A 24,441-nucleotide genomic window follows, 5' to 3' on the forward strand; every position below is an offset into this window, starting at 1 on the left:
CTGAAGCATACGGGAGGGCGGGTATCACTACTGCTTTGTAGACCATGAGCTTGGTGCTGGTATTGAGGTCCTGGTATTCATACACTCTTTTCCTCAGGCGACCGAAGGCTGCACTGGCACACTGAAGGCGGTGTTGGATTTCGTCATCGACATCTGGCATTGTTGACAGTAGGCTCCCGAGGTATGGAAAGTGGTCCACGTTGTCCAAGGCCTTGTCGTGGATTTTGATAATTGGGGGGCAGTACTGGTGTGGTGGGGGCAGATTGGTAGAGGACCTTTGTCTTACGCATGTTTAGTGTAAGGCCCATGCTCTCGTACGCTTCGGTGAAGGTGTTGACGATGGTTTGGAGTTCGACCTCCGAGTGAGCGCAGATGCAAGTGTCGTCTGCATACTGTAATTCGACGACAGAGGATGGGATGACCTCGGATCTGGACTGGAGGCGACGGAGGTTGAACAGTTTCCCATTTGTTCTGTAGATTAGCTCCACTCCATAGGGGAGCTTACTGAGGGTTTGATGGAGCATTGCAGCCAGGAATATCGAGAAGAGTGTTGGTACGATGACACAGCCTTGCTTCACCCTGGTCCATATGTGAATTGGGTCTGTGGTGGATCCGTTGGTCAGGATCACGGGTTGCACGTTGTTGTGAAGCAGGCGGAGGATGGTGATAAACTTTTGAGGGCAGCCGAATTTGAGGAGGACACTCCATAATCCCTCACGGTTGACGGTGTCGAAGGCCTTGTGAGGTCAAAGAAGGCGATGTACAACGGTTGGTGCTGTTCCCTGCATTTCTCTTGTAGTTGACGCGCGGTGAAGATCATGTTTCTATAGGGATCAAGGGATATGTGGAGAAACCAGGGACAGGGTACTGAATTTGGATGATCAGCCATGATCTCATTACATGGCGGAACAGGCTCAAGGGGCCGAATGGCCTACTCCTGCTCCTACCTTCTATGTCCATTGCGCCCCTTAGTGGGCGGAGTCCGCATTGCGACTCTGGGAGGAGCTCTTCAGCCACTGGGAGAAGACGATTGAGAAGGATTCTTGCGATGACTTTCCCTGTGGCAGACAGCAGGGAGACTCCTCTGCAAGTACTGCAATCGGACTTGTCACCTTTCTTGAAGATGGTCACGATTACAGCGTCTCTGAGATCCCCTGGCGTGCTCTCCTCCTTCCAAATAAGAGAAATGAGTTCATGTATTTGCACCAATAGTGCTTCTCCGCATGTTTTAGCGCCTCGGCGGGGATTCCATCTGATCCTGAGGCCTTGTTGTTCTTCAGTTGTTGGATGGCCTTTTTAACCTCATGCCGGGCTGGGGTTGTGCTGAGGTGGTGGCGGGTAGCATGCTGTGGGATGGAGTTGAGGACACTCGCGTCGAAGACAGAGTCTCGGTTAAGGAGATCTTCAAGGTGCTCCTTCCAGCGGCAATGACTGCTTTTCTGTCCTTGATGAGTACCTCTCCATTCTTGGCCCGCAGTGGGATAGGATCTTGGATGCTTGGGCCGTAGGTGGTCTTGACTGCGCTAAAGAAAGTACACACATTGTTGTTGTGTATGTAACCTGTTCCACCTTAAGAGAGCTTAAGCCTGTTCCACCTTAAGAGATGTACTACTTTCTCAGGCTGCTGTAGACGTAATACCGGGGGTGAACACACCGGTATATAAGCACTGTGCAGTAATCTTGTATTCAGTATAGTCCCTACCTCCAACCAGTAAAGACCTGTTTTATTGTTACTCATTAGTCTGTGTCTTAATTAACTAAATAATTCACAGACTTAACACTGGCGACGAGTCAGGTTCTTACCCTGCGGCAGTTATTCCACGGCGGTTGAAGAGAGGTTTCAAACCACACCACCCCACTGGAAGCGACAGGCATTAGGACCCTGAAGCCTCCATCAGCTTGTGAACCGGAGTAGAAGACAGGGCTGGGGAAGACAAAGGTACAGGGCGATAGCGATCGGCAGATAAGGGCCGGGCCGCTTTGAAGTGAGGGGCGCAGCCGGGCCATCGATCGCAACCACTGATAAGGGCCGCACTCGGGCTGAAAGGGCAGCGGCTGCAGAAATTGAAGGCGCGAGAGCCGCGGTGCACAGCGCGGGCCATCGATCGCGATCGGGAGATAAGGGCTTTGGAGTGCGAGGCGCAGCCGGGCCATCGATCGCAAGCACTGATAAGGGCCGGGCCGCTTTCAAGTGCGAGGCGCAGCCGGGCCATCGATCGCATCCGCTGATAAGGGCCGCACTCGGGCGATCGCGGCGAAGATAAGGGCCGCACTCGGGGACTGAAGGGAGACGGCGTCGGGGGACAGGTGAAGACCGCCAAGCGTGGGAAAACCGCCATTTTGTGGGCGGAGGACTACGGCAAGAGCGGGAAGCCGCCATCTTTGATAACAAGTAAAGAAAATAAAATCTGAGCAAGTAGTACATCTCTTAAGGTGGAACAGGCTTAAGCTCTCTTAAGGTGGAACAGGTTACATACACAACAATTGTGGTTGTCGGCTAGCTGCTGGATATCCTGCGCTTTCTCCACCCACCATCTGTTCCTTAGGTCGCGAGTTTTTTGTTGGACCTTGGCCTTCAGGTGTCTGTAGAGCTGCTTTCTTGCTCTCGAGTTGTGTTGCTGTTTCCAGATCAGGAATGCCTTGTGCTTATGGCTTATTAGCTCCTGGATTCACAATCCAGCTATTTACAATCTATATCAATGACTTGGATGAGGGGACTAAATGTATCATTTTCAAATTTGCTGATGATAGAAAGCTAGGTGGCAGTGTCAGTTGTGAACAGGATGTGAAGAGGCTTCAAGGGGATCTCGACAGGCTCAGTGAGTGGGCGAGAACATGGCAGATGGAATATAATGTGGATAAATGTGAAGTTATCCACTTTGGTAGAAAAAACAGAAAGGCAGAGTATTTCCTAAATGGTGAAAGATTAGGGAATGCAGATGCTCAAAGAGGCCTGGGTTTCCTTGTACATGAGTCACTGAAAGTGAATGTGCAGGTGCAGCAAGCCATTAGGAAGGCAAATGGTATGCTGGCCTTCATTAAAAGAGGATTTGAGTACAGGAGTAAAGAAGTCTTACTCCAATTATATAGGGCCTTGGTGAGACCACACCTGGAGTACTGTGTACAATTTTGGTCTTCTTATCTAAGGAAGGATATACTTGCCATAGAGGGAGTGCAATGAAGGTTCACGAGATTGATTCCTGGGATGGCGGTACTGTCGTATGAGAAGAGATTGAGTAAACTAGGCCTGTATTCTCTTGAATTCAGTAGAATGAGAGGGGAATCTCATTGAAGCATACATTGATGCTGCTGAGAATGTTTCCCTTGGCTGGGGAGTCTAGAACCAGGGGCCACAGCCTCATGATAAAGGGTAGGCCATTCAGGACTGAGATGAGAAGAAATTTCTTCACCCAGAGGGTGGTGAATCTTTGGAATTCTCTACCCCAGAGGGCTGTGGAGGCTCAGTCATTGGGTATATTCAAAACAGAAGTCGATAGATTTCTGACTAGTAAGGGCATCAAGGGATATGGCGATAGGGCCGGTGAATGGAGTTGAGGCAGAAGATCAGCCATGATCTCATTGAATGGCAGAGCAGGCTCGAGGGGCCGAATGGCTGACTCCTGCTCCTATTTCTTATGTTCTTATTAGCTCCTGGATCTCTTGGTCATTCTCGTCGAACCAGTCTTGGTGTTTCCTGGTCGAGTGACTGAGCATCTCTTCACAGGTGCTGATTATGGAGGCCTTGCGTGCAGACCAGGCGCTGTGGACACTCTGAATCACTGGGAGTCGTTAGGTTTGTTGTGAGGCACAGGCTGAATAGGGCTTTCTTGGCGGGGTCATTGAGTGCTCCAGCGTTGATTTTCCTGTGGCATTGTTTTTGTTGCCGCTGCTGCTTTGGGGCTATGTTGATGGAGATGACAGAGCGGATTAGGTGGTGGTCTGTCCAGCAGTCATCAGCTCCTGTCATGGCACGGGTGATGTGGACGCCCTTGCGGTCCCTTGTTCGGACGATGACGTAGTCCAGCAGATGCCAGTGTTTGGAGTGAGGGTGTTGCCATGAAGCCTTGTACTTGTCTCTCTCACGGAACAAGGTGTTGGTTATGACAAGGCCATGTTCTAAGCATTTCGTCAGGAGGAGGGTACCGTTGGAGTTGGCTTTCCCTACCCCCTCTCTGCCGATCACACCTCCCCAGAGATCTGTGTCCTTTCCAACTCTGGCGTTGAAGTCGCCAAGGAGGATCAGTTTGTCACCCGTTGGGACTTGGGACAGGGATTGTTCGAGGCTGTGGCTTCCAGTGTTGGGGCGTACACACCGATGACTGTAGTGCCCTGGTTCCAGGCTAGGGTGAGCCGTAGAGTCATGAGGTGTTTGATTATTCCACAAGGGGAGTGTCTGAGATGTTCAACTTGCTCATTTTAGTATTTCAGTGAAAATGTCATTCCGTAGATTCCTGCCTATCGATGCCGGCCACAACCCCTGAGGTTGGGGCAAAAACATCTTCCACAGATCAGCAGCATACGAACATACGAATTAGGAGCAGGAGTCGGCCATCCGGCCCCTCGAGCCTGCTCCGCCATTCAATAAGATCGTGGCTGATCCGATTACTCCACATTCCCGCCTACCCCCGATAACCTTTCACCCCCTTGCTTACCAAGAATCTATCTACCTCCGCCTTCAAAATATTCAAAGACTCTGCTTCCACCACCCTCTGAGGAAGAGAGTTCCAAAGACTCACGACCCTCTGTGAGAAAAAATTTCTCCTCATCTCTGTCTAAAATGGGCGATCCCTTATTTTTAAACAGTGACCCCTAGTTCTAGATTCTCCCACAAGAGGAAACATCCTCTCCACAGATCACCCAACAGATTACTTCTAATACTGCTCTGTGTATGGGTGGGACTGATTATTACCATATCTTCTCATCACGTGGGTTAACGAACAATAAACTGGTTGAGTTTCATTCTTGTTTATGACTTCGGTTGAACCCCTGAGTGAGATCATTTACATGTAATGATTGCCACCCACCCACATAAATTTAAGATGCGGCAGAAGAAAAAAAACGGCAAAGGCTGGAAACCTGAAATAAAAACAGGAAACTTACAGTGGCAAAATCAGTTCCATCCTTGCCACTATCTTCAGGGAATAATTAGAACCAGAAATGGCGCCTGGGGATAGGGGAAAGCTAACGGTATGGCAATCTTAAAACAAGAGGATGGGTAGGCAGCTGTAACCGTTTGCCAACCGACTCGGAGTCAGCTGCCGAGGGGCACACGAGGCAGCGGGGAATCACTCTCCCTCTGACGTTCCCTCCCTACCTGCTGGGTACTGCCTGGCTGCCAACTTGTGGTGATACAGAAAAACTGGCAACTTAAGGCGAGGGTTCAGGATAACAAGCTGAGGTCCCAGCGCTCTGCTCGGCCAGATATCATTGCTCAAAAGCTCTGCACTGCTGCCTTCCACCAGTCGGGCTAGTTAATATTTTTTTCCTGTGTTTCTGTTGCTGTGATTTACCAGGGCCATCATCTGCTGTCATGACCAGAGCTCATACATCCCCGACAGTGACTGTCTCAGGACAGCCAGGGGGTTCACAGTTTATAAAATATTCCTGAGCGTTTTCACCCTTTAATGAATGACACGCACCTTTCATTTTCTCTTCTAGAACACAGATGCTATACGGAGGTCTGGCACGTAGATCACGACTGGACTGTGTGCCTCTGCCCTAGGAATACGAGTGGGCAGTTGGTCTGTTTCAAGTTGCCCACTTATGGCTGAACATGTGGGCCAGTGACCTGGCGAGGATCCTGCACTGGTTGTTACGTCCCCCTCGCAGAAAGATACTGCAGCTTCTGCCCAGCACATACCTTGCGGACAAAGCATCTACAGCCGCTCATGTTTATGTGGTTATTGGTTCCACTTACCTTCTGTCGACTGTGGTGCTGGAATGAAGACAGGCACCATGTCACTGAACTCACTAAAGTCCCCATTGGCGATCTGTTTACATCGCAGCCTCATCTCATAATTCTTGCCAGTACCAAGTGCGTAAACTGGATGGGAGGTGGAAAAAGCTTCAATCTGTCATGTGAAGGAAAAAAAATTCAGTTAAGGCTGATAAATCAGAAACAGCAAGGGGGATCTGTTCTGACAGGGCAGTGAGTGCGAGACGTCTTCTCACAGGGCAGTGAGCGCGAGACGTCTGTTCTCACAGGGTGGTGAGTGCGAGACGTCTGTTCTCACAGGGCAGTGAGCGCGAGACGTCTTCTCACAGGGCAGTGCGCGCGAGATGTCTGTTCTCACAGGGTGGTGAGTGCGAGACGTCTGTTCTGACAGGGCAGTGAGCGCGAAACGTCTGTTCTGACAGGGCAGTGAGCGCGAGACGTCTTCTCACAGGGCAGTGCGCGCGAGACGTCTTCTCACAGGGCAGTGAGCGCGAGACGTCTGTTCTCACAGGGTGGTGAGCGCGAGACGTCTGTTCTCACAGGGCAGTGAGCGCGAGACGTCTTCTCACAGGGCAGTGAGCGCGAGACGTCTTCTCACAGGGCAGTGAGCGCGAGACGTCTGTTCTCACAGGGCAGTGAGCGCGAGACGTCTTCTCACAGGGCAGTGAGCGCGAGACGTCTGTTCTCAGGGTGGTGAGCGCGAGACGTCTGTTCTCACAGGGTGGTGAGTGCGAGACGTCTGTTCTCACAGGGCGGTGAGCGCGAGACGTCTGTTCTCACAGGGCGGTGAGCGCGAGACGTCAGTTCTCACAGGGTGGTGAGTGCGAGACGTCTGTTCTCACAGGGCGGTGAGCGCGAGACGTCTGTTCTCACGGTGGTGAGTGCGAGACGTCTGTTCTCACAGGGCGTTGAGCGCGAGACATCTGTTCTCACAGGGTGGTGAGCGCGAGACGTCTGTTCTCACAGGGTGGTGAGCGCGAGACGTCTGTTCTCACAGGGTGGTGAGCGCGAGACGTCTGTTCTCACAGGGCGGTGAGCGCGAGACGTCTGTTCTCACAGGGCGGTGAGCGCGAGACGTCTGTTCTCACAGGGCGGTGAGCGCGAGACGTCCGTTCTCACAGGGTGGTGAGCACGAGACGTCCGTTCTCACAGGGTGGTGAGCGCGAGATGTCTGGTTTTTTTATTCGATCATGGGATGTGGATGTCGCTGGTGGTGGTGAGCCGCCTTCTTGAACCGCTGCAGTCCGTGTGGTGAAGGTGCTCCCACAGTGCTGTTACGGGGTGAGTTCTAGGATTTTGGCCCAGCGACGATGAAGGAACGGTGATATACTTCCAAGTCAGGATGGTGTGTGGCTTGGAGGGGAACTTGGAGGTGGCGGTGTTCCCATACACCTGCTGCCCTTGTCCTTCTAGGTGGTAGAGGTTGCGGGTTTGGGATGTGCTGCTGAAGAAGCCTTGGCGAGTTGCTGCAGTGCATCTTGTAGATGGTACACACTGCAGCCACGGTACACCGGTGGTGGAGGGAGTGAATGTTTAAGGTGGTGGATGGAGTGCCAATCAAGTGGGCTGCTTTGTCCTGGATAGTGTCGAGCATCTTGCGTGTTGTTGGAGCTGCACTCATCCAGGCAAGTGGAGAGTATTCCATCTCACTCCTTACTTCTGCCTTGTAGATGGTGGAAAGGCTTTGGGGAGCCAGGGGATGGGTCACTCGCCGCAGAATACCCGTCCTCTGAGTGTAGGATACAAAGTAAAGCTCCCTCTACACTGTCCCATCAAACACTCCCAGGGCAGGTACAGCACGGGTTAGATACAGAGTAAAGCTCCCTCTACACTGTCCCATCAAACACTCCCAGGGCAGGTACAGCACAGGTTAGAGAAAGAGTAAAGCTCACTCTACACTGTCCCATCAAACACTCCCAGGGCAGGTACGGCACGGGTTAGATGCAGAGTAAAGCTTCCTCTACACTGTCCCATCAAATACCCCCAGGGCAGGTACAGCACGGGTTAGATACAGAGTAAAGCTCCCTCTACACTGTCCCATCAAACACTCCCAGGGCAGCTACAGCACGGGTAGATACAGAGTAAAGCTCCCTCTACACTGTCCCATCAAACACTCCCAGGGCAGGTACAGCACAGGTTAGAGAAAGAGTAACGCTCACTCTACACTGTCCCATCAAACACTCCCAGGGCAGGTACAGCACGGGTTAGATGCAGAGTAAAGCTTCCTCTACACTGTCCCATCAAATACTCCCAGGGCAGGTACAGCACGGGTTAGATACAGATTAAAGCTCCCTCTACACTGTCCCATCAAACACTCCCAGGGCAGCTACAGCACGGGTTAGATACAGAGTAAAGCTCCCTTTACACTGTCCCATCAAACACTCCCAGGGCAGGTACAGCACGGGTTAGATGCAGAGTAAAGCTTCCTCTACACTGTCCCATCAAATACCCCCAGGGCAGGTACAGCACGGGTTAGATACAGAGTAAAGCTCCCTCTACACTGTCCCATCAAACACTCCCAGGGCAGCTACAGCACGGGTAGATACAGAGTAAAGCTCCCTCTACACTGTCCCATCAAACACTCCCAGGGCAGGTACAGCACAGGTTAGAGAAAGAGTAACGCTCACTCTACACTGTCCCATCAAACACTCCCAGGGCAGGTACAGCAAGGGTTAGATACAGAGTAAAGCTCCCTCTACACTGTCCCATCAAACACTCCCAGGGCAGGTACAGCACGGGTTAGATACAGAGTAAAGCTCCCTCTACACTGTCCCATCAAACACTCCCAGGGCAGGTACAGCACGGGTTAGATACAGAGTAAAGCTCCCTCTACACTGTCCCATCAAACACTCCCAGGGTAGGTACAGCACAGGTTAGATACAGAGTAAAGCTCCCTCTACACCGTCGCATCAAACACTCCCAGGGCAGGTACAGCACGGGTTAGATACAGAGTAAAGCTCCCTGTACACCGTCCCATCAACGTCTAGTAACCAGAACCTTAAAACACCAATTAGTGTTGAATTGCAATGAATTATCGGCTACGAATTCCGCTGCTGGGAACCGAGTTAAATTGCCAGAACGCATTTCAATTAGAATCGTTTGGAGGAAACTTTCATTCATATCGTCCTGTTCACAGGACTCAGGACCTCCCAAAGCTCTTCACTACCAATTCATTACTTTAGAAGCGTAGTCAATGGTGTTATGTAGGCAAACTCAGCAACAATTCTGCACAAAGGAAGATCCTCCTAACAGCAAGCAACTGAATGATTAGTTGATGTGTTTTGATGATGCTGGTTGAGGGATAAATGTTGGCGAGGACCCGGCGAGAATTCCCCCAGCTCTACTTGAAATAGCGCCTTGGAATCTTTTACATCCAGCAGAACAGGCAGACAGGGGTCTTGGTTTAAAGCTTCATCCAAAAGACAGCACTCGCTCAGCATTGATGTGTCGGCATAGATTCTGTACTCATTCCTGAAGTGGGGTTTGAAGCCACGATGGCCTTCTGACTCCGAAAGGACAGTACACTGACTGAGCCAAGCTGACACTTTCAGCATGAAATGAGGGGAGATGCTCATTCTGTGAAGCTGGGCTGCATTTGCACCCTGGACTCTCGTCAACAAAAACGGCCAATTTTAAAGACCTCTCTCCATTATAGCTGGGAATTGGTCTTTGCAGTGGGCACACAACCTCCCCGCCCAGCAACAAAAATGCGACATATTTTTGACCTACAAACCCCTGCACTGCTGATGATTCACCTGAAATACTTATGGCATCATCAACGCACCATGAACTGCACGCTGCTCTGAAGCACTCCTTTTTACTGTGCCTGAACCACACTACTCGCTCAGCATTTACAATGGAAGTGGAATTTCCCTGCCGTTCAAAGAAAAAGAATCATTTTTGCTGAACTCATTTGAACATACCGAGTCCCAGTGGTTACTCTCGCTGGTTTTATATTGGATCTCGTACTTGAGCGATATCCACCCATTCTTGATATCAGCAGTAGGTGGCGCCTCCCACCACACCTGGATGTCAGCGAGCAGTCCCGACTGGCTGATATTCAGGAGTGTCCAGTTCAGCGCAATCGGAGGATCAGGCTTCACTGTAAAGAGGAGGAAGAAAAAGTGAAAAAAAGGATCTGGTTTAGAGAGGCCAGGAGTGTCCAGTGAGACCAGGAGTGTCCAGTGAGACCAGGAGTGTCCAGTGATACAGTGAGACCAATTTGGATATATGACTTTCTATGCCATCATCCAAGCCATTAATAAATACAGTGAATAGTTGAGGCTCCAACACAGATCCCTGTGGGACACCACTAGTCACCTCCTGCCAATTAGAGTACCTGCCCATTATCCCTACTGCCTGTCTCCTGCCGCTCAGCCAATGTCCTAACCAGGTGAATAATTTGCCCTCAATTCCGTGGGCTTCTACCTTAGATAACAGTCTCTTATGTAGGACTTCATCAAATGCCTTCTGGAAGTCCATATAAATAACATCCATAGACATTCCCCTGTCCACTACTTTAGTCACCTCTTCATAAATTCAATCGCGTTTGTCAGGCATGACCTACCTTTCACAAATCCATGCTGGCTCGCTCTGATCAACGGAACATTTTCAAGGTGTTCAGTCCTCACCCTATCCTCACTTCCTTTCTCTTGTACTGCAACCCCCGTGCAATAAAGGCCAACATGCCACTTGCTTCCTAATTGCTTGTTGTACCTGCATGCTAGCTTTCTGTGTTTCCTGTACAAAGACACCCAAATCTCTCTGAACACCAACATTTAATAGTTTCTCACCTTAGTAAAATTATCCTGTCTTCCTACCAAAGTGAATAACCTCACATTTCCCCACATTCTACTCTATCTGCCACCTTACTGCCCACTCACTTAACCTGTCAAATCTCTTTGCAATAAAAACAGAAAATTCTGGAAACACTCAGCAGGTCAGGCAGCGTCTGTGGAGAGAGAAACAGAGTTAACGGTTCAGGTCGGTGACCTTTCGTCAGAAAAGCAGAATATTTTTTAAATGGTGAGAAACTATGAAATGTTGGTGTTCCGAGAGATTTGGGTGCCCTTGTTCAAGAAAGACAGAAAGTTAGCGTCCGTAGTATATTGCTTTTGTATATCCCTTTGCAGACTCTTGGGCCGCGAATTTAATCCCGGAGGCGGGTCGGCTGGTTTCCTTGTTCCGGTCCCGCCCCCAGCGGCCTCCGCTCTGCGGACATGATTTTCCCTTGATTGGCCTTTACCGGCCAATTAACAGGAAGCGGGTCTGATTACATCATTTGATGACACGTCATCTGCCGGTTTCCTTAAAGGGACCATGCTCAATTTTATTTTGACAGTTGATCTGTCAGTGTTTGACAGCATTGAGGTGCTGCAAACACCGACAATCACTACACGAAGGTGAACACTTGTGCCCAGGCTCTCCAATGACTCCCTCCATATGCTTATGGAGGGAGTCACAGCACGCAGGAAGGTCCTCTTCCCTTCCAAGGGTGGAAGAGACCTCCCCAGGACATCAACTTACCTTGCACCTCCACCCAACCCTCTCTATCTACTTTATCACTTCCCCATCTCACTAGCAACCCCTCACACTCCCCCTCATCCTACTGCAAGCATACCAACTAACAACACACAAGGGTAGGCACTTGAGAGGTTTAGCCAATGTCCATGTGAAGTTTCTGGTAATGTGTTGTCATACAGTGAAATCTCTTTTTCCAAAAGTGCCCCTTATTGGACAGGTCTGAGCGCACATTGAGAAGTGTCTTACTGAGTTCCAGTGATTGTTCACTCATATCTCCGCGCCCCCCCCCCCCCGCTATGGTGATGTGTGTGCATGGAATGGCTTGGACATTAAAGGGATGCTTCACGGTGCTGGTGTGGGATGGTGTCAACCTGGCACATCATGTGGCAGCCAGGGTTTACAGCATCAAGTGAAATTAATCTGGCCATGGTGAAGCCTCCCGGCCAGCAATGTTGTCAGGGGCTGATGCCCTGTGTCCAGTGCAGCATCAGGTGATGGCGGCGAAGGTTGGTGATGAGGTTGGTGATGATGTTGGTGTTGGGGCTGTTCGTGGAAGGATTCGGAGGACCACGGTCTGATTGTTTCATTGGCTCCGATGTTGCTGGAATAGATGGCAGCTGCAGGTGAGATGACAGAAGCGATCTGTCACTGGTGAGAGAGGTTCTCCCAATGAGGTAGCACTGGACATACAGTTGGATTTAAAAACTTGTAAGCTAAAGAAACCTCTATACGTATTAAAAATGCAGTAACCAACATTTTCTTTGCTCTGAAACTCACCATCTACAATATGGCATCCTTGACACCACTTCTGCAGCTGTCATCTTTACACAAACATCAGAGCAGACTCACAACACGCCAGGTTGAGCTTGGCGTGTTCCCCGAACAGCGGGTAACCAGTGGGGGAGAAACTGAAATTACAGGAAAGCCTCAAAATCCTCTTAAATTGGCTCTTAACAAGCCATTTAAGAACCAGAATTGTCTCCCCCACTGCTTGGTGTCGGGTCAGTTCTGCGCTGACAGACCCGACACCTGGGAGACTCGCGTGGAGGCGGGTTTACAGCGAGTTTCCTACCCGCTGTCAATCTTTGCAATTTTGACAGCGGTCCCACCTCCAAACCCGCCCCCTCAGCGCGATTAAATTCGCGGCCTTTTGTGTCCTCCTCACAGCTTACTGTCCCACCTAGCTTTGTATCATCAGCAAACTTGGATACATTACACTTGGTCCCTTCATCTAGGTCATTAATATAGATTGTAAATAGCTGAGGCACCAACACTGATCCTTGCGGCACCCCACTAGTTACAGCCTGCCAACTGGAAAATGTCCCATTTATTCCTGCTCTCTGTTTTCTGTCCGTTAACCAGTCCTCAATCCATGCTACTATATTACCCCCAACCCCATGGGCCCTTATCTTGCAAAACAACCACAACCTTTTATGTGGCACCTTATTGAATTCCTTTTGGAAATTCAAATATATTACATCCACTGGCTCCCCTTTATCTACCCTGCTAGTTATATCCTCAAATAACTAATAAATTTGTCAAACACGATTTCCCTTTCATAAAACCATGCTAATCCTAATATTATTTTCTAAGTGCCCTGTTACCACTTCCTTAATAATGGATTCCAGCACTTGCCCTGACGACTGATGTCAGACTAACTGGCCTATAGTTCCCTGTTTTCGCTCTCCCTTCCTTGTTGAATAGTGAGGTTACATTTGCTACCTTCCAATTCGCTGGGACCGTTCTAGAGTCCAGTGATACAGTGAGGCAGGGAGTGTCCAGTGATACAGTGAGGCCGGGAGTGTCCAGTGATACAGTGAGGCCGGGAGTGTCCAGTGATACAGTGAGGCCGGGAGTGTCCAGTGACACAGTGAGGCCGGGAGTGTCCAGTGACACAGTGAGGCCGGGAGCGTCCAGTGACACAGTGAGGCCGGGAGCGTCCAGTGACACAGTGAGGCCGGGAGCGTCCAGTGATACAGTGAGGCCGGGAGTGTCCAGTGACACAGTGAGGCCGGGAGTGTCCAGTGACACAGTGAGGCCGGGAGTGTCCAGTGACACAGTGAGGCCGGGAGCGTCCAGTGACACAGTGAGGCCGGGAGCGTCCAGTGACACAGTGAGGCCGGGAGCGTCCAGTGACACAGTGAGGCCGGGAGCGTCCAGTGACACAGTGAGGCCGGGAGCGTCCAGTGACACAGTGAGGCCGGGAGCGTCCAGTGATACAGTGAGGCCGGGAGCGTCCAGTGATACAGTGAGGCCGGGAGCGTCCAGTGACACAGTGAGGCCGGGAGCGTCCAGTGACACAGTGAGGCCGGGAGCGTCCAGTGATACAGTGAGGCCGGGAGCGTCCAGTGATACACTGAGGCCGGGAGCGTCCAGTGATACAGTGAGGCCGGGAGCGTCCAGTGATACACTGAGGCCGGGAGCGTCCAGTGATACAGTGAGGCCGGGAGCGTCCAGTGATACACTGAGGCCAAGAGTGTCCAGTGATACAGTGAGGCCGGGAGTGTCCAGTGATACAGTGAGGACGGGAGTGTCCAGTGATACAGTGAGGCCGGGAGTGTCCAGTGATACAGTGATGCCGGGAGCGTCCAGTGATACAGTGAGGCCGGGAGCGTCCAGTGATACAGTGAGGCCGGGAGCGTCCAGTGATACAGTGAGGCCGGGAGCGTCCAGTGATACAGTGAGGCCGGGAGCGTCCAGTGATACAGTGAGGCCGGGAGCGTCCAGTGATACAGTGAGGCCGGGAGCGTCCAGTGATACAGTGAGGCCGGGAGCGTCCAGTGATACAGTGAGGCCGGGAGCGTCCAGTGATACAGTGAGGCCGGGAGCGTCCAGTGATACAGTGAGGCCGGGAGCGTCCAGTGATACAGTGAGGCCGGGAGCGTCCAGTGATACAGTGAGGCCGGGAGCGTCCAGTGATACAGTGAGGCCGGGAGCGTCCAGTGATACAGTGAGGCCGGGAGCGTCCAGTGATACAGTGAGGCCGGGAGCGTCCAGTGATACAGTGAGGCCCGGAGCGTCCAGTGATACACTGAGGCCAAGAGTGTCCAGTGATACAGTGAGGCCCGGAGTGTCCAGTGATAAAGTGAGGCTGGGAGTGTCCAGTGATACAGTGAGGCCGGGCGTGTCCAGTGATAGAGTGAGGCCGGGAGTGTCCAGTGACAGAGTGAGGCCGGGAGTGTCCAGTGATACAGTGAGGCCGGGAGTGTCCAGTGATACAGTGAGGCCGGGAGTGTCCAGTGATACAGTGAGGACGGGAGTGTCCAGTGATAGTGAGGCCGGGAGTGTCCAGTGATACAGTGAGGCCGGGAGTGTCCAGTGATACAGTGAGGCCGGGAGTGTCCAGTGATACAGTGAGGCCGGGAGTGTCCAGTGATACAGTGAGGCCGGGAGTGTCCAGTGATACAGTGAGGCCGGGAGTGCCCAGTGATACAGTGAGGCCGGGAGTGCCCAGTGATACAGTGAGGCCGGGAGTGTCCAGTGATACAGTGAGGCCAGTTGTGTCCAGTGATACAGTGAGGCCGGGAGTGTCCAGTGATACATTGAGGCCAGGAGTGTCCAGTGATACAGTGAGGCCGGGAGTGTCCAGTGATACAGTGAGGCCGGGAGTGTCCAGTGATAAAGTGAGGCCGGGAGTGTCCAGTGATACAGTGAGGCCGGGAGTGTCCAGTGATACAGTGAGGCCGGGAGTGTCCAGTGATACAGTGAGGCCGGGAGTGTCCAGTGATACAGTGAGGCCAGGAGTGTCCAGTGATAGAGTGAGGCCAGGAGTGTCCAGTGATACAGTGAGGCCAGGAGTGTCCAGTGATACAGTGAGGCCAGGAGTGTCCAGTGATACAGTGAGGCCAGGAGTGTCCAGTGATACAGTGAGGCCGGGAGTGTCCAGTGATACAGTGAGGCCGGGAGTGTCCAGTGATAGTGAGTCCGGGAGTGTCCAGTGATACAGTGAGTCCGGGAGTGTCCAGTGATACAGTGAGTCCGGGAGTGTCCAGTGATACAGTGAGTCCGGGAGTGTCCAGTGATACAGTGAGTCCGGGAGTGTCCAGTGATACAGTGAGGCCGGGAGTATCCAGTGATACAGTGAGGCCAGGAGTGTCCAGTGACACAGTGAGGCCGGGAGTGTCCAGTGATACAGTGAGGGCGGGAATGTGCAGTGATACAGGCGAGGCCGGGAGTGTCCAGTGATACAGTGAGGCCCGGAGTGTCCAGTGATACAGTGAGGCCGGGAGTGTCCAGTGATACAGGGAGGCCGGGAGTGTCCAGTGATACAGTGAGGCCGGGAGTGTCCAGTGATACAGTGAGGCCGGGAGTGTCCAGTGATACAGTGAGGCCAGGAGTATCCAGTGATACAGTGAGGCCGGGAGTGTCCAGTGATACAGTGAGGCCAGGAGTCATAGAGTCATAGAGTTATACAGCACAGGAAGAGGCCCTTCGGCCCATCGTGTCTGCGCCGACCATCAATCCCTGTCCAGTCTAATCCCATTTTCCAGCATTTGGTCCATAGCCTTGTATGCAATGGCATTTCAAGTGCTCATCCAAATGCTTCTTGAATGTTATGAGGGTTCCTGCCTCTACCACCCTTTCAGGCAGTGAGTTCCAGATTCCAACCACTCTCTGGGTGAAAAAGTTCCTCCTCAAATCCCCTCCAAACCTCCTGCCCCTTACCTTGAATCTATGCCCCCTTGTTATTGACCCCTCTACTAAGGGGAAAAGTTCCTCTTTATCTACCCTATCTATGCCCCTCATCATTTTGTACACCTCAATCAGGTCCCCCCTCAGCCTTCTTTGCTCCAAGGAAAACAACCCCAGCCTGTTTAGTCTTTCTTCATAGCTGAGGCGCTCCATCCCAGGTAACATCCTGGTGAATCTTCTCTGCACCCTCTCCAAAGCAATCACATCCTTCCTATAGTGAGGTGACCAGAACTGCACACAGTACTCCAGCTGTGGCCTCACCAGCGTTTTGTACAGCTCCAGTGATACAGTGAGGCCGGGAGTGTGAGGGCTCAGTAAAGAGGGTGGTTGGCTTGTTGTTTGATTTTTCCCATTCCGTGACTGTGGTAAGGGAAGTGGAAACTGGTCTCAACTCTGCCATGGTTATTTGTTAAGTATCTTGTAGCTTTGCAATGTTTGAAGTGGCCCGGCAGTTTTACTGGGACAGCATTTCAGTGATTTGATGAGGCTGCTGTGTAAGAAAACTGGAATAGAGAATGAAGAATATCATGCCTAACACCCAAGCAGGCTAGATTGGCTCCGTGGGATAGTGGTCACTGCACAAAATGCTGCCCGAGTGAACGATTTTAAATGTGGTGAGGGTTTCTGCCTCTACCACCCTTTCAGGCAGTGAGTTCCAGACCCCCACCACCCTCTGGGTGAAGTAATTTCCCCTCAAATCCCCTCTAAACCTCCGACCAATTACTTTAAATCAATGCCCCCTGGTTATTGACCTCTCTGCTAGGGGAAATAGGTCCTTCCTATCCACTCTATCCTGGCCCCTCATAATTTTATACACCTCAATAAGGTCTCCCCTCTCATGCTCTCGGGGTTTACGCAACGAGTGGTTAGGATTTGGAATGCGCTGCCTGATAGGGCGGTGGATGCAGATTCAATAGTAGCCTTCAAAAGGGAATTGAATAAATAACTTGAAGGAGAAATGGGGAAAGAGCGGGGGAGTGGGACTAACTAGCTTGTTCTTTGAAAGAGCCGGTGCAGACTCGGTGGGCCGAATTGCCTCCTACTGTTCTATGACTCTGTGTGGAGGGTAAATGCTAACACAGACTGATTGGGCCAAATGGCCTGTTTTCATGTTGTAACTTTATGTATTTCTGTGATGGCACCTTGTATATATGTGTGATGAATAGTAATTATCACAATGCAAGTCATTCGAAAGTTTATGCAAAAGTAAGCGTTGGTCCCTCAGAGGCTGTGACAGGAGAAATTATACTGGGGAATAAGGAAATGGCAGAGGCTTTAAACAAATATTTTGTATCTGTCTTCACAATGGAAGACACAAATAGCACACCAAAAATAGTGGGGAACCAAGGGGCTAATGAGAGTGAGGAACTTGAAGTGATGAATATCAGTAGAGAAAAAGTACTTCAGAAACTAATGGGACTAAAAACCGACAAATGCCCTGGACCTGATGGTCTACATCCTAGGGTTTTAAAAGAGGTGGCTACAGAGGTAGTGGGATGCACTGGTTGTGATCTTCCAAAATTCTCTAGATTCTGCAACAGTTCCAGCAGCTTGGAAGTAGCAAATATAACCCCACTATTCAAGAAAGGAGGGAGAGAGAAAGCAGGGAACTATAGACCAGTTAGCCTGACATCAGTCATCAGGAAAATGATGGAATCCATTATTTAGGAAGTGGTAACAGGGCAATTAGAAAAACATATGATTAGGCAAAGTCAACATGTTTTTATGAAAGGGAAATCAGGTTTGACAAATTTATTAGGTTTTTCTTGAGGATGTAACTAGTAGGGTAGATAAAGGGGAACCAGTGGATGTAGTTAGTATATTTGGATTTGCAAAAGGCATTTGATAAGGTGCCACATAAAAGGTTGCTACGCAAGATAAGGGCTCATGGGGTTGTTTCCAAGTTTGCTGATGATACAAAGCTCGGTGGGACAGTGAGCTGTGAGGAGAACACAAAGGCCTAGAAATTCACTGGCCTTAGCGCCGCTTTTGAGGCGCTAGAGGGCCTAGCGCCGAAGTTATGGCCAGTTTAGAAATTGACAGGGGCCCTAAATCGGCGTTAGGCCGGTAGCGCTGCGCCGGCACCGATGACGTCATCGGTGTGCGCAGCGTCCCGGTTGCCATGGTAACCCGCCCGAACTCGGAAATTGAGTTGCGGCCGCCTCGCCCGTGGCAGCCGCAAGCAACGTTCTGGCAGAGGTGCCTTACAGAACTTTGCGCCGGCGCATTAAAGGCCCCGCGGCGGCCGGCCGCTTTCCCGCCGCCCGCCTGGCCGCAGCTCCCTCCCCGGACTTCCCCCCCCCACCCCCCCCCGGAACAGAAGCAAGCCCGGCACTTGTCCGAGGTGCCGGGCTCATTTTTAAAAAGATTATCGCGGGCCGCGGCCGGGTGCAGGCAGCTCCTCCTTAACGGAAGGAGGAGGCCTGCACTTCCCGAGCCTGCCGCACCGCAGCGGGCGCCGCAGCGCCGGAATAGCGCCGCAATGCGGCGCGTGGCGCCAGTTTTGAGGCGCTGAGACCCCTCAGTAGCGCCGGCAGCCGTTTGGGCGCGGCGCTACTGAATTTTTGGCGCACGCAGGGGGACTTAGCGCCAGCACTAACTTCCGGCGCTAAAGCCCTCGCTGCGCCAAAACCGAATTTCTAGGCCAAAGAATCTGCAAAGTTGTCTAAACCCTGGAAGGCACTTTTTCTTTTCTTGTGTCTCAGTTTAAGCTTCAGAGGGCATGAGAGGTAAATCCCAGGCAGTGTGCTCCCAGCTAGTCATTACTGGACTGCAGCCATGTGGCAGCACTGTCTGGGAGCTGCAGGCAGTTATTACCAATGTCCATGTACAAGAGTTACAGTACAGACGCTAGTTCAAGTTTAGTATTCTCAATAGGGGTTAGCGAAAGGTTACACCTTTTATTGATTTTTGTACTTGAGGGGGTGTGAGTAAAAGCTCTGTAGAGTTAGTGCAAGATGTTCTATTGTTACTTGCTACTGTATACGTGTTACTTTTAATAAACTTGTTCCATATTTCACAGCCTACACTACAGACTGTTTTTCTGTTGTCCAAAGTCTAGGAGATAATGGCCCAGAAATTCGGGTTTCCACGGGTGAGTCCGCACGGGGTACTCACCCGTAGGCCCAATGGAAGTGCCGGTTTCCTGCATGCACTGCGCATGCGCGGGAAACCGGCACTTCCGTTCCCCTGAAAGCAGGGGTTCAGAGGTCGAACGCATGCGCAGGAGAGGCGGCGCGTGTGCATCGAACTTAGGTGTTTTTTACAGGTTTTCCCGGGAGGGTAAGTCTGCAGAATTTACACATTTAAAAAGCACGCGTAAGGCCTGCTTTTTACAAGGTAAGTGGTGAATTAATTAAAATTAAAACATTTTTTCCACAGGTTTATTATTTTTAAATACTTTAAAGCAAGGTAAGTTTATTTTTAGCCCCGTTAGAAAATAAAATTATTTTGTTTAAAATAGTTATTTCATGTAATTTATAGTTTATTTAAAAAATGTGATTAAAAAAAAAAAATTATTTGAAGATTTAGTGCTGTTTTGGGGCCGTAGTATTTATAAGTTTTGACAGCTCTTCCTGTCAAAACTTATGAATGGGCATTCCCTGCTTCAATTGGCTCCCCGTGGCCCTTGTGATCCCAGGGGACGCATTGAACTAACTGCGCCCCTGGGATAAGCAAGCACTGCGCGCTGGCAGTTGGACCAGGCCCCGGATTGGAATTCCACGCGGGCCCACAGCACAACGGTCGGCGTGCAAGGTAAGTGCAGGTCGGGGGCTTGCACCCGCGGGAAGCCCCCGACCCGAATTTCTGGGCCACTGAGAGTATCTTATCCAGTAAGTTAAATAGAGTAATGAACTTCTGTTTAACCCATAGGTAATACTACAATATCAGATATTGCGTGTTTGAGGTCCCACTTCAGTTCGTAGGGAACAATGCCTTGTTTAAAGGCACTTTACAATAAACACGAGAAAACACAGGTGAAAGCCGGAAAGTCAAACAGCCATGTACTGTATGCAGTGTTGCCCACTCACTAATCCATCGGGAGAGAAGCGATTTTTGAGTGAAATAAAGCATCACTGGTGATGAACATAAGAACATAAGAAATAGGAGCAGGAGTCGGCCATTTGGCCCTTCGAGCCTGCTCCGCCATTCAATAAGATCATGGCTGATCTTCTACCTCATCTCCACCTTCCTGCACTATCCCCATATCCCTTGATTCCCTTAATATTCAAAAATCTATCGATCTCTGTCTTGAATATACTCAACGACTGAGCCTCCACAGCCCTCTGGGGCAGAGAATTCCAAAGATTCACCACCCTCTGAGTGAAGAAATTTCTCCTCATTTCAGTCCTAAATGGCCGACCCCTTATTCTGAGACTGTGACCCCTGGTTCTAGACTCCCCAGCCAGGGGAAACATCCTCCCTGCATCTACCCTGTCAAGCCCTGTAAGAATTTTGTATGTTACAATCAGATCACCTCTCATTCTTCTAATCTAGAGAATATAGGCCTAGTCTACTCAATCTCTCCTCATAGGACAATCCCCCCATCCCAGGAACCAGTCTGGTGAACCTTTGTTGCACTCCCTCTATGGCAAGTATATCCTTCCTTAGGTAAGGAGACCAAAACTGTCCACAATACTCCAGATGTGGTCTGACAGGACCCTATATAATTGCAGTAAGATATCTTGACTCTTATACTCAAATCCTCTTGTAATAAAGGCCAACATACCATTTCCTTTCCTAATTGCTTGCTGTACCTGCCTGTTAACTATCAGTGATTTGTATACAAGGACACCCAGGTCCCTCTGAACACATAAACATAGAAAAATAGGAGCAGGAGTCGGCCATTCGGCCCTTCGAGCCTGCTCCGCCATTCAATATGATCATGGCTGATCCTCTATCTCAATACCATATTCCCGCTCTCTCCCTATACCCCTTGATGCCTTTTGTGTCTAGAAATCTATCTATCTCCTTCTTAAATATATTCAGTGACTTGGCCTCCACTGCCTTCTGTGGTAGAGAATTCCACAGGTTCACCACCCTCTGAGTGAAGAAATTTCTCCTCATCTCAGCCCTAAATGTCCTACCCCGTATCCTGAGACTGTGCCCCCTCATTCTAGACCCTCCAGCCAGAGGAAACATCCTCCCTGCATCCAGTCTGTCTAGCCCTGTCAGAATTTTATACGTTTCAATGAGATCCTGTCTCATTCTTCTAAACTCTAGTGAATACAGGCCTAGTCGACCCAATCTCTCCTCATACGACAGTCCTGCCATCCCAGGAACCAGTCTGGTGAACCTTCGCTGCACTCCCTCTATGGCAAGTGTATCCTTTCTTAGGTAAGGAGACCAAAACTGCACACAGTACTCCAGGTGTGGTCTCACCAAGGTCCTGTACAACTGTAGTAAGTCATCCTTGCTCCTCTACTCAAATCCTCTTGCAATGAAGGCCAACATCCCATTTGCCTTCCTAACTGCTTGCTGCATTGCATGTTTGCTTTCAGTGACTGGTGTACAAGGACACCCAGGTCTCTTTGTACATCAACATTTCCCAATTTATCACCATTTAAATAATACTCTGCCTTTCTGTTTTTCTTACCAAAGTGGATAACTTCACATTTCTCCACATTATATTCCATTTGCCATGTTCTTGCCCACTCACTTAGCCTGTCTATATCCCCTTGAAGCTTCCTTGCATCCTCCTCACAACTTAGATTCCCACCCAGCTTTGTATCATCAGCAAACTTGGATATATTACATTTGGTCCCCTCATCCAAATCACTGATCTAGATTGTGAATAGCTGAGGCCCAAGCACTGATCCTTGCGGTACCCCACTAATTACAGCCTGCCAACCCGAAAATGACCCATTTATTCCTACTCTCTGTGTTCTGTCCGTTAACCAATCCTCAATCCATGCTAGTATATTATCTTCAATCCCATGAGCCCTAATTTTGTTTAATAACCTCTTGTGTGGCACCTTATCGAATGCCTTCTGAAAATCCAAATACACCGCATCCACTGGTTCCCCCTTATCTATTCTGCTAGTTACAACCTCAAAAAACTCCAACAGATTCGTCAAACACGATTTCCCTTTCCTAAATCCGTGTTGACTCTGCCCAATCCGATTATTATTTTCTAAATGCCCTGTTACCACGTCCTTAATAATAGATTCCGGCATTTTCCCCACTACTGATGTTAGGCTACCTGGTCTGTAGTTCCCCGTTTTCTCTCTCCCTCCTTTCTTAATTAGTGGGGTTACATTTGCTACCTTCTAATCCGCGGGAACTGTTCTAGAATCTATGGAATTTTGGAAACTGACAACCAATGCACCCACTATCTCGATAGCCACCTCTTTCAAAACCCTCAGGTCCAGGGGATTTATTGGCTTTCAGTCCCATTAATATCTGCAGTAGTATTTTTTTTACTAATACTAATTTCTTTCAGTTCCTCATTCTCGCCAGACCCTTCGTTCTCCACTATTACCGGGAAGTTTTTTGCATCTTCTTCCGTGAAGACAGACACAAAGGCCGCGAATTTAATAGAGGAGGTGGGTTGGAGTCAGGTTGCCTGGTCGGCGGGTTCCAGTCCCACTGCCGGTTTTAGCTGCTCCCAAATTGAGATTTGAATTTAAGTGGCCTATTAAGTCCCGTTGTGCGCATTGTCCAATGAGTGGGATCGGGTCTGTTAGTCATCTCTGATGACGTCATTGCTGCAGTTGTTTTTAAGGGGCCCATGCAGCCTCAGCCTCTCATTTCTCGTTTCTGCTCGTGTTTGAATGGGCCCAGGCTGCAATGAGTCCTGCTAAAGCCAAGGCTGCTCCAAGGTTTAATGAGGGTCCCTCGAAGCTCTTGTGGAGGGAATAAGAGGGCGCAGGGAGAGTCTGTTCCCTCCCGATGGCTGGAGGAAGCCTCTTCAGCAAACCAAGGCAACCTGGCTGCACATTGCCGAGGAGGTCAGCGCAAGGTCCTTATGTTCACGCACCTGGATCCAGTGCCCGAAACAGTTTAATGATCTTCTGCGATCATCAAAAGTGAGTATCACATCAGTTACCTTCAATCTGCTTCCCTTCTCTTCTCATCACCTGCACTCTGCGTTGTCAGCCTGCTCCTCCACCTCCCACCTTACCCTTACTTCCCTTGCACCCTTACCTGTCCATCTCTCTCTCTCTACTGAATCACCTCACCATCCTACTATGCAGCTCTCACACTTGCTCTTACTGTTATGCAATGACAACAACTAACAACGCACAGGGAGGCAGCTTCCTCTTGGCACCTCACTCCATCTTGGTCTCCCTCTAAGCTTCAATGTTATGGATTCTTCAGTCACTCCATCACTCTCGCTGAAACTCCATAGAGTCATAGTTATACAGCACAGAAAGAGGCCCTTCGGCCCATCGTGTCCGCACCGGCCATCAAGCCCTGTCTATTCTAATCCCATTTTCCAGCATTTGGTCCGTAGCCTTGTATGCTATGGCGTTTCAAGTGCTCATCTAAATGTTTCTTGAATGTTGTGAGGGTTCCTGCCTCTACCACCCTTTCAGGCAGTGAGTTCCAGATTCCAACCACCCTCTGAATGAAAAAGTTTTTCCTCAAATCCCCTCTAAACCTCCTGCCCCTTACCTTGAAACTATGCCCCCTGGTTATTGACCCCTCTACTAAGGGGAAAAGTTCCTTTCTATCTACCCTATCTATGCCCCTCATAATTTTGTACACCTCAATCAGGTCCCCCCTCAGCCTTCTCTGCTCTAAGGAAAACAACCCCAGCCTATCCAGTCTCTCTTCATAGCTGAAGCGCTCCAGCCCAGGTAACATCCTGGTGAATCTCCTCTGCACCTTCTCCAAAGCAATCACATCCTTCCTATAGTGTGGTGACCAGAACTGCACACAGTATTCCAGCTGTGGCCTAACTAGCGTTTTGTACAGCTCCATCATAACCTCCCTGCTCTTATATTCTATGCCTCGGCTAATGAAGGCAAGTATCCCATATGCCTTTTAACCACCGTATCTACCTGTCCTGCTGCCTTCAGGGATCTATGTACATGCACACCAAGGTCCCTCTGATCCTCTGTCCTTCCTAGGATGCTACCATTCATTGTGTATTCCCTTGCCTTGTTAGTCCTCCCAAAATGCATCACCTCACACTTTTCAGGGTTAAATTCCATTTGCCACTGTTCTGCCCATCTGACCAACCCGTCTATATCGTCCTGTAGCCTGAGGCTTCCCTCCTCGCTATTTACCACTCCACCAATTTTCGTGTCATCTGTGAACTTACTGATCATAACTCCTACATTCAT

General features: G+C 50.2%; 1 protein-coding gene across 1 annotated transcript in view; it reads right to left on the reverse strand.

The window, feature by feature from the left end:
- Nucleotides 1–24,441, reverse strand: part of LOC147123909 (growth hormone receptor-like) — a 558,256-nt gene that overhangs the window by 73,533 nt on the left and 460,282 nt on the right. Inside the window, exons 9-10 of the mRNA XM_085964446.1 lie at nucleotides 9,859–10,037; nucleotides 5,918–6,071 (exon numbers count right to left, since the gene is read on the reverse strand). Of these exons, the coding sequence (XP_085820572.1) occupies nucleotides 5,918–6,071; nucleotides 9,859–10,037 (333 nt within the window). The remainder of the gene's footprint in view (nucleotides 1–5,917; nucleotides 6,072–9,858; nucleotides 10,038–24,441) is intronic.

This window comes from Somniosus microcephalus, chromosome 1 (assembly GCF_052327205.1).
Source record: "Somniosus microcephalus isolate GS21.2 chromosome 1, FLI_Smic_1.0, whole genome shotgun sequence".
Taxonomy (NCBI): Eukaryota; Metazoa; Chordata; class Chondrichthyes; order Squaliformes; family Somniosidae; genus Somniosus; species Somniosus microcephalus.